Genomic DNA, 12691 nt, shown 5'->3' with positions numbered 1-12691 from the left:
TTTACAAGGGTTCTATTGATATTGTAAAGTGTTCATTCCAGGGCTTCGGTAATCCTTTCCTCTATTTTTTATGGCAAACTTGTCATACATTTAGTTTGAAGGTGCATCTTCATATTTCTAGCTAAAATATATCCAGGAAGCCCAATGCTTTTCTCCAGCCATTTAATAGAAAAGTATCATATTATTTTCATATAATACAGATTCTTTTTATCTCACATTTAGTAAAAGGAATATGAATAAATAGATTTGTATTTTGAATCACTTTTTAAAAGAATTGATCAGTGATACCCCTTTGTTCTACTGCTGGGATAACCTTTATGATACTTTTTAGTATTTGCTCTCCTTAAGGAGTACAAGTTTTTTAAAAAAAATCAACCCCAAACCTGTGGCTTATGATGTAGTTTACTGTTTTGTTTATGTGGGTAGGGTTTTTTGGGTTTGTTTTTGGAATTGGCAAGTACTGGTGCTAATTCTGTTTTTTGAAATGCAGTCAGGATGGCTTAAAAATACATTTGTATCAAGGAATGTGGTTAGAATTTTAAACTCTTTTGAAATGATGGAGAGACTGACACTGGGGATGTGATCCAAAGCCAGCATAGATGACAGTGCTGTCTTAGACTGTTGTAATTTTTTCTGCAGCCTGCTTTTCAATGACGTATTTCATTCCATCATTAAACATTTGCTGATTTTCTGATACAGATGTTTTCTTCATTTGAATATTCATCTTTTCTCACCCTACACTTAGGGGGTGTCTTTACTCATTTTTAGCTTTACTCTTCTTCACTCTTGACATATTGTTTCCTTCTGTATGTGTCTTCATTTGAAAGAATCTGTTGTCATCAGAGCTTTTCTGCCAGTAATGCAAGACGGATAGCTTCTCCACTGAAAGATAAGGGCCAGCCAAATGCCAGGGAGAACTTGAAGGGCAGCCAGGAAAGCTGGGAGGAGTCTGAGAATGTGTCAGTCTCATAGGTCTGGAGCTGTTTAATAAATGGTCTTAGGATATGTTCTGTTTTGTAAAGTGACTCTTTTTCTTCTTCAAATATCATTGAAGGTCACAGATTGAGAATTCACACTGAAATTGTCTGAGCATTTCAGTACTGAGCATTTTCAGTTCACTTGTTGACAGAGCTGTTGCCACAGAGGGAAGGTGTACTTGATGGAAAGGTTTATTTGCAGTGTTAATTTTTCCTTGGTTGTAGAAGGGGAGTCTTACAGTCTTTTTTATATGTTTATCTGGTCCTGAGAACATTATAAGATAACTTTTACCTTTAAAAATACATTTTTTGTTTGTTGTTCTTTTTCAAAATGTTATGTTATGCAGAGTTTTCTACTACTTCTATTTCTTCCTCCCCGTGCCAGAAGAGATTGCTATGATTAGGAGGCACTCTGACTGGCTGGAGTTTTATGCAAAGCAGCTAGGCATGGGAAGCATTATCAATCACCTTTCTAACCCCTGCCAGGAAAGGTCTGTCACTTCTCTCACTTCGCAATGTCTGCTTTACATCTGGTTGATTGTATGTAAATAACATGTACCTGAGGTGGTTAGATATTTTGATTTGTCGTGGTTGTGTGTCTTTGTTTCTGATCTGCTATGTTCTCTCCTTCTGCAAGCAAGGAGCCAATGGTATTTTTTTGGGGCTAAAGAGCTGCTGTACTTGGAGTAAAAAGGATAAATAAATAAAGTACTGATGGATCCTAACAAGAACTTTGATTTCTTAAAATAATTTTCATAAAAATATTCTCTGTGTGCTTTTGCATTTAATCCTGAAATGGGATCCATATGCCATGAGAACACCTTGTCTCTCTGGCAGGACAAAACTGAAATTCTCCTTCCAAATGATGCCTGTGTCAAAAGGTAGTCCTGGAAAGCAGAGATCAGAAAAACTCCCTATGCTTTCTCTTGACAAATTCTTTCTTGTAATGTTAAGAGTTTTGAACACTGACATACGCATCTTTCAAGACAAAGGATGGTGTTTTAGGATGTATAGTAGAAGAGAAATTACACTCTTCTGTGATTTGCTATTCACGTGTCTCTAATGTTGCTGAACATTGTGTTTTTAGGAAAACGTAATAAAAATCTGAGGAAGCGTTGGCAAATTAATGTTTTCTGAGAACTCTTTCAGAGAAGATAGCTGGCAGTTTCCCATGTCTCAGATTAGTTTTCCCCTGCTGTGTGGGATGGAATCTTTGGAATCATTCAAAAGTCCTTTTTCCAAAATGGCAATTGAGAACAATTTCCAATTTATTCTATTTCTGGGTATACCTTATACCTCGCTAATACCTACAGAGAACATACATGCCCATGGTGATAATTCTCTTATCTGTTTCATCCACCCAGTATTAAATTGTTATGGGCAGCTTGCAGCAAGCTTTGTTTGAGAGTGTAAAATAAGTGTTATAACTTTTTATGTAAGATACGTTGCACAAAACAGGTGAACAGAGAGAGGAAACAAAGGCTGTTGCTGTTTATTGCGTTCTTTTAAAAATAGTCTGTATGTCTCTGTTTATTACTGTATTTTAACTGTGTGCATTTTGTTATCTATCAGATATTTTGTCCTGCACAAATTGACAAACCTGAAATTTCTTGATACTCGGAAAGTAACCAGGAGGGAGAGAGAGGAAGCCTTGGTAAGAGGTGCCTTCATGAAAGTGGTTAAGCCCAAGGACACTAAGGTAGGAGAGTAGATGTAAGAAGTAACAACAATGCAATTCATTAACACTGTTTTAAAATAACTCTGAAAGCTTGGCTGCATCTTTTGCTAAAGTAACAGACAAAACCTTTCAAATCAAAAAGACTGGTGAACATGGTCAGGTGAGGGACAAAAACCTTACTACTTTTTCTGTGTTTTAACATCAAACTTTACTGTTTCATCTGGTTAATGGACTGTAGTTATGTTATCAAATTTCTGGTTTTAAGCCTCTGTTTCATATAACAAAGTAACTAGTATGTGTCACTGAGCTTAAAAGAGTATTTTTATTCTGTCTAAATATATGTAACAACTGTGTGATACGCTTTTGTGAAAGAATGCAATTTTTCTGACAAGTTGTCCCCTGCCTTGTATGTTAAACACAAATGTCTACTGCAGAGCTCACACCTATGGTGTTTATTGGCTTTTAGTGGACCAACTGATTCTAATTTTGTATGATGTTACTTAGTGTGGTGTCCTGCTAACAGGCATTGACAACATCAGAGAGATGGTTTCAGTAATTTGAGCTTTTCATACCACTTCCATCAACTTTGGGCGTAGTACATACAGCTGATGCAAACAGAATGTGAATTCTTCATTTTACCTTCTTTTTCCATTGTTGATCAATACATGATAACAGCAACCTGAGCTTCAGAGTGTTTTAGTGCTGCAGATCTTCCTTAAAACTCCACTCAAGTTTTCAGTCTACTTGCTTTCTGTTTGCTGTTTTGTTCTCTAAAATATACCTTCAATAATTTATTGCAGATTTTTCAATAATGCTGAATAATAATGTAGCAGTTATGGAAATGCAGTGTTTGGTAGCATAACAGTGTTGCTAGATAAATGCATTATCACAGGTACAATTGCAGTGCATAACAAATTAATTCAGACTGATTCATTTATAACTACTAAAATGTTAACAGTTCCGATAAAGGCATAGCTTTGATATATTGTTCACCACTGCCTTCAGTTATTTCAGCTTCATATATGTAATAAATGAAATAATTTATTTCTAAGTTGCTGTGGATATCTCATTCACAGCAAACCTTCTTTGCTGAATCTGGCCAAATGCAACAGCTGAAATGTGTTAGATATAGCAGAAGTATGTTTTATTCTTCTGTAATTCTCCTTATCTAATCAGATTTTGGATCAGTTAAATGTTTTTTTAATTTTATTGGCAACTAGATTTTTTCTTTAAGAGTCTGCTCTTCAAATTTTGACCCATTTAATAGTGTAAGAAAAGAAAAAATAGTCTCTTTCTTAAATTTGAATTTTCTTTTCCAGATGAAACCTCTTTTTAAGTCAATAGCTAAGGGTAAATTACTTCACACATGTAGGGATAACATCTTTAACTTTTATATCTGTAATTGAACCTTTTGTATAGTTTTGAATTATTTACCCACTAAGTCTTATGATAAAACATTTACTTCAGCAAATTTGCAGAGGGATCAAATTTACTGTTGTTATTGCCATACTAAACGTTTTTTTTCTTCTTTGTAAATTATTGAGTACAAATTACTGATGGTAAAATCATTGTAAATGCTTTTCATGGCATGAATTAATGCTTCTTAAGGTGATGCAAAATTACCCTCATCATACAATATTATATACATATTACAGAAGTGGCTAATTTAAAATAAATATAAATTAGATGCAGAACAGATATTATAAACCTCTTAAAATTGTTTTAAAATTTGCTTCTTTCCTAGGGTATTCATGCTTATAGTACACATGCATGCAAACTCTTTTTATGTCTGAGAACAGTCATAGAGTCCTCTCTGCCTATATATCTTCAGATGCAGATATGTATGTATATAGCAAGCAGCATTCCTCTATATAGCATAAAGATGATGTGTACAATAACTGTACTTTCAAATTCTGTCATATGTAATATATTGAATGCAGAATGGTTTTTTTATTCTTTAGTTTTCCTGAATCTTATGCTCTCTGTCTGTTCATCAGTTCTCCTCCTACATAGTCGTTGAGATTTTTGACCAGCTTCAGCCAAATTTCACAGTTAGCTAGTGGCAATATATTCTAAGTTTTCTGAAACTAATTAGCTAATACACCTTGATTCAAACTAAGGGCAAGACTACAGTTCATCCAGTATTGGCCATCAGAAAAACTCTGTAGGAAGTTGACCTAGTGATATAAGACCCTGCTGTCAGTGAACCTCCTAAGAATGTTTTTTTCCTTTCCCCTAAGCTAATAGCCACTGTGTCAGCCTATGTTTGCCAGGAATGGAGCTGGAGTGATTAGTATTTACATTGGGATGCCACATGGAAACGTTGTTCTGCCAAATGTAGTAACAAAAGTAGGCCTATTGGACTTGCTTTTACAGGAAAAAAAAAAATCCTAAATTAGGTGGGTTTCTTTCCCCATTATGATAAGCAGGAGATGATATAGCTTATTCAGCATAAAAAGCAGACTGATGATCTAAGGAGGCTGTGATGTGGGGAGTTGTTTTCATTTTAGTCTTGACATGAAATACTTGGGAGAGCAAAATACCCCACCAAGAAAAAATACACAAAATGAGAATAAAAGCAAGAAATTTCCATCTGACTAGCTTGCATTTGCTCAAATGCAAAAGTATCTAGCAATCACCAATCATCAGTAAGTCATAAATATTTTATTTTGTATAAAATTTTTTACTTTCATTTTTCCTGATTTTTTTTTTTTTTAACAGCACACTGCACTTTCTTGTGCTTTGCTTCATTTCATCCTTTGTTTAAAATGCATCTGTTTGTGGTGACTGTCTTATGGAAAGATACAGTCATTTATTAGAAAGCAGTTTAATGTTACAATGCAGTGTTCCATCTCGCTGTGTAAGTGATCTAAACTTCATTATTCTGTGATGTTTATGTTTTCTTTTGTCAAAATATTGAACGTTTCATCATGCCTGCTTTTAATAAAGATTGGATAAGCCTGGCTGGATAAGAGGCGTTGGGCCAGATGAGGAAGCCTTGTTTAATGTCCAGACCATGACCTCATTTCACTGGCATAAGTGTAGATCAAAGTGGAAGATGTCTGTCCAGTGTGCAGTGTGTTTCTGGGCATGACAGCACTTCATATCAGAAAGACAGCTGAAGAATACGGCAGTCAAAATTGCTTAATTATGTCCTAGCTTTGTAATTATTCATTCCTGCTTTCTACAAAGAGTACAGTTATCATTTCTTGACATAATTATTTAAAAATGTACTGTTCTTTGGTTTATAGGTATATGAATTGTTCTTCTGACTGTTTCATCTTTAAAACTTAGACATGAAAAACAGAATGTGAGAATTGGAAAATAGTATTGGAGAATACATTTTAAGACTCCATATTTTTCTTGCATATGATATAAATAAAAAAAATGAAATTGCAATTTATCAAAGCACATAATAATTTAATATTTTAAAGACATATTCACGATCATTTAATCTAGATGATAAAATGTGGATATATCCATTGTATCTGAAGTGTGTTGCTATGAAAAGATACACAGTTGTAGTTCTCTTTAAATGTAAATTTAACTGCTTAATACTGGGTTAATGCACTTACATTTATAAAATACATATATTTCCCAATATTTTGCAACCCCTCTGCCCAACAACTATTTTTTAGCTTACTGAATTTTTAAGGTTAACATTTTAATCAGTTTTATTTATAGTGGCAAGCAGTGTGCATTTGGTCACACGTAACAGTCTTGCACCTTTTAGGACCAAATCATCAGCAGGTATCCATGGGTATACTTCCAAGCAACTGACTTAATATTATGTGGAGTTATCCTGCTTTCTTGCAACTTTACCAAGAGCATCTTGTCCACCAGCTAGAAAGGAAACTCTTACAACAAAATATGTCTGTACAGGTGTTTTGAACTTTTCCCCCCTCTAATGCATTGTTTTCATCACAAGTTATAATTATAAAACTTGATATAGCATTTGCTCTCTAAGGAACTAAAATGGAGACAAGCAGAGGCAAGTCTAATATCTGTGTTTCATGTAATTGCATGTTACTCTTGCTCATACTGTTACTTGGAGGGTAGAGGAAAATTACTTTATTATGATAGGAAGAGTAAATATTTAAGCAGTACAGCTTAAGAAATAAGGTGAGCTAAAATCTATTGTTGCTTTCAGATCATTATCAGTATTCTTGTGTTCAAGCTCATAGGAAAAGCTCATTGTCAAAGTGACCAATGCTGATTCATACTTTTTCAAATTCTATTAAATTCAGATGAGGCGGAAGGAGTGATTTTGTAATTTTTGTCCTTAACTATTTGAGAAGAATTATATTTTTCTTAAACAGATCTATCCTATCTACTTCCAAGAATTTTAGCTAATGCATCTCATGAACCTTTTTTCTGCCTCCCTAAGGAAAATGGGGATGGTTTAAAAAAGTAAATAGAAGGTGACAGGTAAACCTTTGGAGAACATCTGCATTGCTCACAATTTTTTTCCTTTTACCAGCACCATTGTGCAGAGATCTGAAGTGTAAAGAATCATTGTATCAATGAACTACTAGCTAGTAAGATACCTCTTTGAGAGAGCTTCTACATAATAGGGTTTCTTATTGTCCAAATGTCAAGGTTTCACATACTAAACCAGAACAATGTCACAAATTTAAGACTCCAACCTAGACTGTGATGCAATAAAGCATATTGACCTCAAAGATATTGTAGCAATCATGCTACCTCTTCACACACTGAAGTATCCATTTTGCTCATTGGGAAGTTTAAGTATTTTAAGCAAGAGTCCATAACATGAATGGCTTATAATCCCCTAATGACTCATCAAAATTAGGAATAAAGAATACTTGGAAAAAAAATGCCGGAATTGATATTTCTATGTATGAACACTTCGATGGTTTAGAATAAAACATTGCTGAGTATGACCTGCCAGATACAAGAGTGGTACTTGCTAGAACTAGCTGGTAGAGCTAAATTCAGACATTGAAAAACTTTACTTTTTAAAATCCCATGATCCAAAGCAAACGTAAGCAAGCATATTTATATAAAAATTTCATGAAATAATTGTGTGACAATAACATTTGTATATTTTTTTTATAAACTAGTGGACTTTACTTATTTTCTAAAACTGGGGCATGAACCTCTTGAACTCTTTCTGTGGCCTGCAGGGGAATAGGTATGATGATTAATGTGGTAGAATAAGAAAAAAGAAAAGCATTGTGAAATTCAAACATTAAGAAGTGATCAAGATGTTGAAGAACTGAGAGACGACCTTAGATTTTTCCTTCTGTTTTCTTTTTCCTTATGGTATACTGATCCACATTTTAATTTTTTTTATTTAATTTGGAAGTTTAGATTCTTGTAATGTTTGTATTATCCAATTAGTTGAAAAGATGACCAGAAGAAACCTTTGGAAATAATCCAGTCTTTGAAACACCAACTAGTATTTTCTACCTCTCTGTCTTGCAAAATATCTGTATGTACCCTTGACAGTCACTCTGCAGTAATAGCTATTTGGTATGTGTATGTGTGTGTGAGCTCACCACGAAGTGAGTCCAGAAATTGAATTTGAGTTTTGATATTAATAAATTCAAGAACACTTTGTTCAGAAAACTTTAAAAAGGACACTAAAGCTGTCCTCAATTTTTGTAGCAACATAAATCAGTTCCCAAAATATGGATATGTCTTGATTCAGTGTTGAGAGATAAAATCTGCTATCACATCTCATGCTGCTTGTAGGGTAAATTAGTGACATGAGCTTTTAAGAAATGGGAAATCTAGGTTTTTTTATTTGTGCAAGTGGTAAGGGGCTTGAGGGTGTGACTGAAAAGTTATATACTGGACTAATAAGAGAGCTGGTAGTTCATCAAATGGCTAATGAAGTTTTAGGGAAGACACCTGTGAGACACCGTGGAGGATGATGTGTGGACCTGCGAACATACAGCTACAACATAAATATAAGGATACAGGTCAACAAGCAGTGCTACTGAAGTTTGGATCTTGCCTAACATGTAGTCTTTGGATTAAATAATTCAGTAATTATCAACATGTGATAGCTTCTTTTGCATTTCCTTAGATTATATGTCAAATTAAACGTGCAAATGAAGGAGAGCCAGACTCCATTCTTTGGTTCAAGTTACTGTGCGATAGATCCCACTGTCTTTGCGTACAATCAATAGCAGACCACTGTTGCACTTGCTACATAGTGTATTCTCCTAGTGAAGAAATCTAACAATAAATTTGATCTGGCTGTGAATTTACACATCATGTGAGGAAGCTCTTGCTCCTGGAAGGGGTGGAATTAATAACAGGATCCAGAGCAGTTTAACAGTCAGTAGAGTTGCCTTCAAACTGCCTGAAAGGGCAGCTCTGTTAAAGCAAACTGAAAGGCTGTCTTGGGAAAAAGCAGCCAACAGAGGGAAGAGAAAGGACAGTATCCAAAGAGGAAGCAAAGACTGTTATGATAGTAAAGCCGAAGATGGGATTTGAGCTACAAAGAGCCTGGAAACTAAGAAGATTGCATGCAAATACTTGAATCTGCAGTCTAAAATTTAAATGGAGTTGATTGGTTTTGTGCTGTATTTTTTGTCTTAATGCATGACAGGTCACATGATAAGAGTGAAAGAATAATAAATGACTGAAAGAGTAATAAATGAGAGAAAAGCAGTGATTTTAAACAGTGTGGACTAAGCTGAAAACATGCAGCTGCTGAAATAGCAAAGGAATGTATTCTCTTTGCTTAGTTTGCTGTAATTCCAAATGTCAAGAAGGAAGAATAGACATGTGTGGGTCATGTGTGTTAGGGCAGGGGGAAAGACTCGTCTTCATTGTTTGTTCTTGTGGTGATAATTCTTGAAAAACTGATGTATATTTGGTTCTTTGAGAAGGTATGATACATTTCAGTATCTAATTGCTATTGAAGATACAGAATGCAAAAGATGATGTTTCTTTCCTGAAACTATTCCTTTAAAAAAGTATACGATTATCATGAAGCCAGTGTCCTTCTAGCCATTAATGATCCCAGTGCACTTTTGATATAGGAAGGGGTGTTACTCCTCGAACCCTGGCCTGATTCCAAATCAGGTAATTACATTCTGCCTCCATGGATTTCTCTGCAGTCTCAATTTACTAAGGCATTCTTCTCCACCTTCTGCCCTAAACTGTTATGTAGCGTTGCAGTGTGCTAGTTAACCAGCTGCTACTTTGCACCTGAAAGATGTCTGTCTTTCGGTAGTAGTGAGTAAATTGATCCCTTTGTAAGACTTAATGTTTGTAGAGCACTTGGAGGTTCTCTGATGAATGGCAATAGGCACTGTATATCATTAACACATCCATTTAATTAAAGAAGCTAACATGACAACTTGTTTATTACAACTGTTATTTTTAAATTTATTTTTTATATTTTTTCCTATTTGTAGGTTCAGAACTATAGAAACTTCAATTATTAGATGCTGCAAGCACATGGTCTGGCTTTTGTCTTGTGATCAGCGTATTCAGTCTACTTAACAAAGTGCCATTCAGCAGAATGTAATACTGTGGTATCAGACAGTAGGGCAAGAATCATGATTGATTTAAATTCCCAATGGATCAATATGGCTAGAATTTTATCCTATAAGTTTTGTTTGTTTTTCTTTTGGAAATGGAAACACTGCTGCTGTGCAAGTAGAGCTCACTTCACTCTTCTGTAATTCCTCTTTGCAGAAAAAGTAATGCTCTCATGATCTCATTATCATATGACACCACTGTTAAGCATAGGAGTTGTTTGTATGGTGCATTTTGTCAAAAAAAAAAGTTCTATTTAATATGGCACTGAAAAAACTCTGGGCCATCTTTTGCCTATTATTTTGTTCTTATAGGTGATTTTTTTCTTTTTCCTAAACTTTGATTCACAATATGTCTCATGTATTCTCAATAACATTGATAAGCTATTCCCATTGAAATAGTAGCAGTCTTAAGTGTGATGGTTTATTCCTACCCATTAAACAAAGATTCAATTATAAAATATTTTTCTGAAAGCTACTTGTCACATGATTTCTGAGAGAGAAAATCAGTGACAAAGTACCACTACCAAAGGGTCTACTTATAATTTTTTAAATGTGCAACACCTGGTTCACCTGGAAAGAACTGTCATGGCTGAGTATATTTATTGCTTGTTTTGACTGTGATTTGATGTCATATAGTTTTCACAGCAAGCTCTGCATTGTATATGTATGCTGTGTTAAGACCTGGTTTCACTGTTTCAGTGACCCATCAAAAGGTCACCAGCTGTTAGAGATAAATGTGGTGGCAAAGGCCACTGCACATGAAGACAAAAATGATTTCATGTGATCTGTTCAGTAGTGTATCTTGCAGTAAGGGACTACATGCTGTGAGGAAGATAATGATATAAACAGTGTTGGATTTTACATTAATTTAACCAAGTTCATTGGCATCCTCCCTGGCAGAGGGTTTTAGAAAGGTGATTCTCAAATACAATGCAACATTGTGTGAACTTCTAAATAATTTTTTATATCACGCTCTCACAAATATGACTTGTTCTTTCACACCAACTTGTGTTACCATGTAGTTTTAGGTAGCTGGTGTTTTGAAGAAGGAAAAAAAAGCTAAAGTTCATAAATGGGAAGTAAAATGACTGTACCTGGTATTGACTAATATTTCTAGTCACTTTGGAAACAATGCAAGTGCCTAAAAATAGCAGCCTAGTGCCATTTCAGATACCCCAAAGTATACAGCATGTCCCTTGCAGGGATGGCAGATAAGTATCTATGGGAGATGCAAGCTTTTCTGGAGCCACCATGGGAGGCCAGCCCAGAGAGTGTGTGGAGGGTGGGTCAAATGGCAGTAGGAGCCCGTGTTTAAGCAGCTGAATCCTGCCTTTCCCATCTCACTAAAAGAGAGACTGTGTGTTGCAAAATATTGACAGGTCAAGAACACCAGAGCATTATAATAATAATCCTCCCCCACACTAACGTCAACCAGAGTGTGATCCAAGAGGCACACAAGGCTGGAGGTCATATCCTGAAAGCTCAAGCATTATCATTCATTCTCTCCTCATTAATGACTAAGACCATGACCAATTTGTACCTGGTTTATGAGTTATTTCAGGAAAAACAATTATTTGTTAGAGGAGGACTAATATTTCTCTCTTTGCCTCCATCCTTACCAGAAGTGTATAGGCTAAAGGGATATTTTGTAAGAAATCCTGAACTTTTTTGCCTAATGAGTTTCTAAAACTGCTCCCTTTGTCAAAGACAAAGGATGCAATACAATTTCGTCTGCTCCTTTAAAATCATATTGAATTTACAGGTTCTGGTTCCAGTTCCTGAATGTTAGTTGAAGCTGATGCAAACTTTATTGTGTTAAAATACAGGGAGAATAATTGTATTGAATTCTGTACCTGACTGCAGAGCACAGTGTTAACTATAGCTTGTCCTTATCAGGTTGGCCTTTGAAAATCTTACCCAGTTTTGAACAAAGCAACAGATTTTCAACTACCTTTAGGAGCAGTGAAATAGTCTTTATAGAGTCACATTTTTATTTTCCACACCTGGAAAATTTATTGATCTAGGTGAATGATATGCACAAACTTGTCCCGATCCAAGTACCCTTTAAAACTCTTAAGAAATATTCCACCAAAATCGCACTGATTTATCTGAACTTTGAATTTTCATTTTTTTCTTTTGAAAATTTTTCCTGTTTACTTTACAGACCAATGTTTTAACTTTCTTGAAAACCTTGACTGAAGAGCATTTTGCCCATCTTCCAGACAGTGGAGTTGACATAAAACATTTAAGATTTGGTGACTTTGGTTACGCATCCTTGTTTCAGGCAAAAATGAGGGGTTCATTGTGTGTATAAAAAGCTCCAAAACATTTGTGGCTGAGGACTGGTGTTCTGTGTGAAGGAATTAGTGAGAGTATAAAGCTTTTCCAGTAAATTGTTGTCCTAATTTATCTTTGTTATTCACAGTACCCAAGGACAAAGTGGTCTTAGCAAAACATACAAATTGTAATTAACTCTGCCAGTAGGAACTTCTCTGATAAATAAAGAACATTTC

The 12691-nt window shown here is 35.1% G+C and overlaps 1 protein-coding gene across 2 annotated transcripts in view; it reads left to right on the top strand.

Annotated features, from left to right (window-relative positions):
- Window positions 1-12691, top strand: part of LRMDA (leucine rich melanocyte differentiation associated) — a 688525-nt gene that overhangs the window by 400915 nt on the left and 274919 nt on the right. For both annotated transcript variants that reach the window (XM_074907186.1, XM_074907185.1), the window contains one exon: window positions 2550-2676. In XM_074907186.1, coding sequence (XP_074763287.1) covers window positions 2550-2676 — 127 coding nt within the window. The remainder of the gene's footprint in view (window positions 1-2549; window positions 2677-12691) is intronic.

The sequence above is a fragment of the Athene noctua genome, chromosome 5 (genome assembly GCF_965140245.1).
Source record: "Athene noctua chromosome 5, bAthNoc1.hap1.1, whole genome shotgun sequence".
NCBI classification, from domain to species: domain Eukaryota; kingdom Metazoa; phylum Chordata; class Aves; order Strigiformes; family Strigidae; genus Athene; species Athene noctua.
This window is presented reverse-complemented; position numbering and strand designations above follow the sequence as displayed.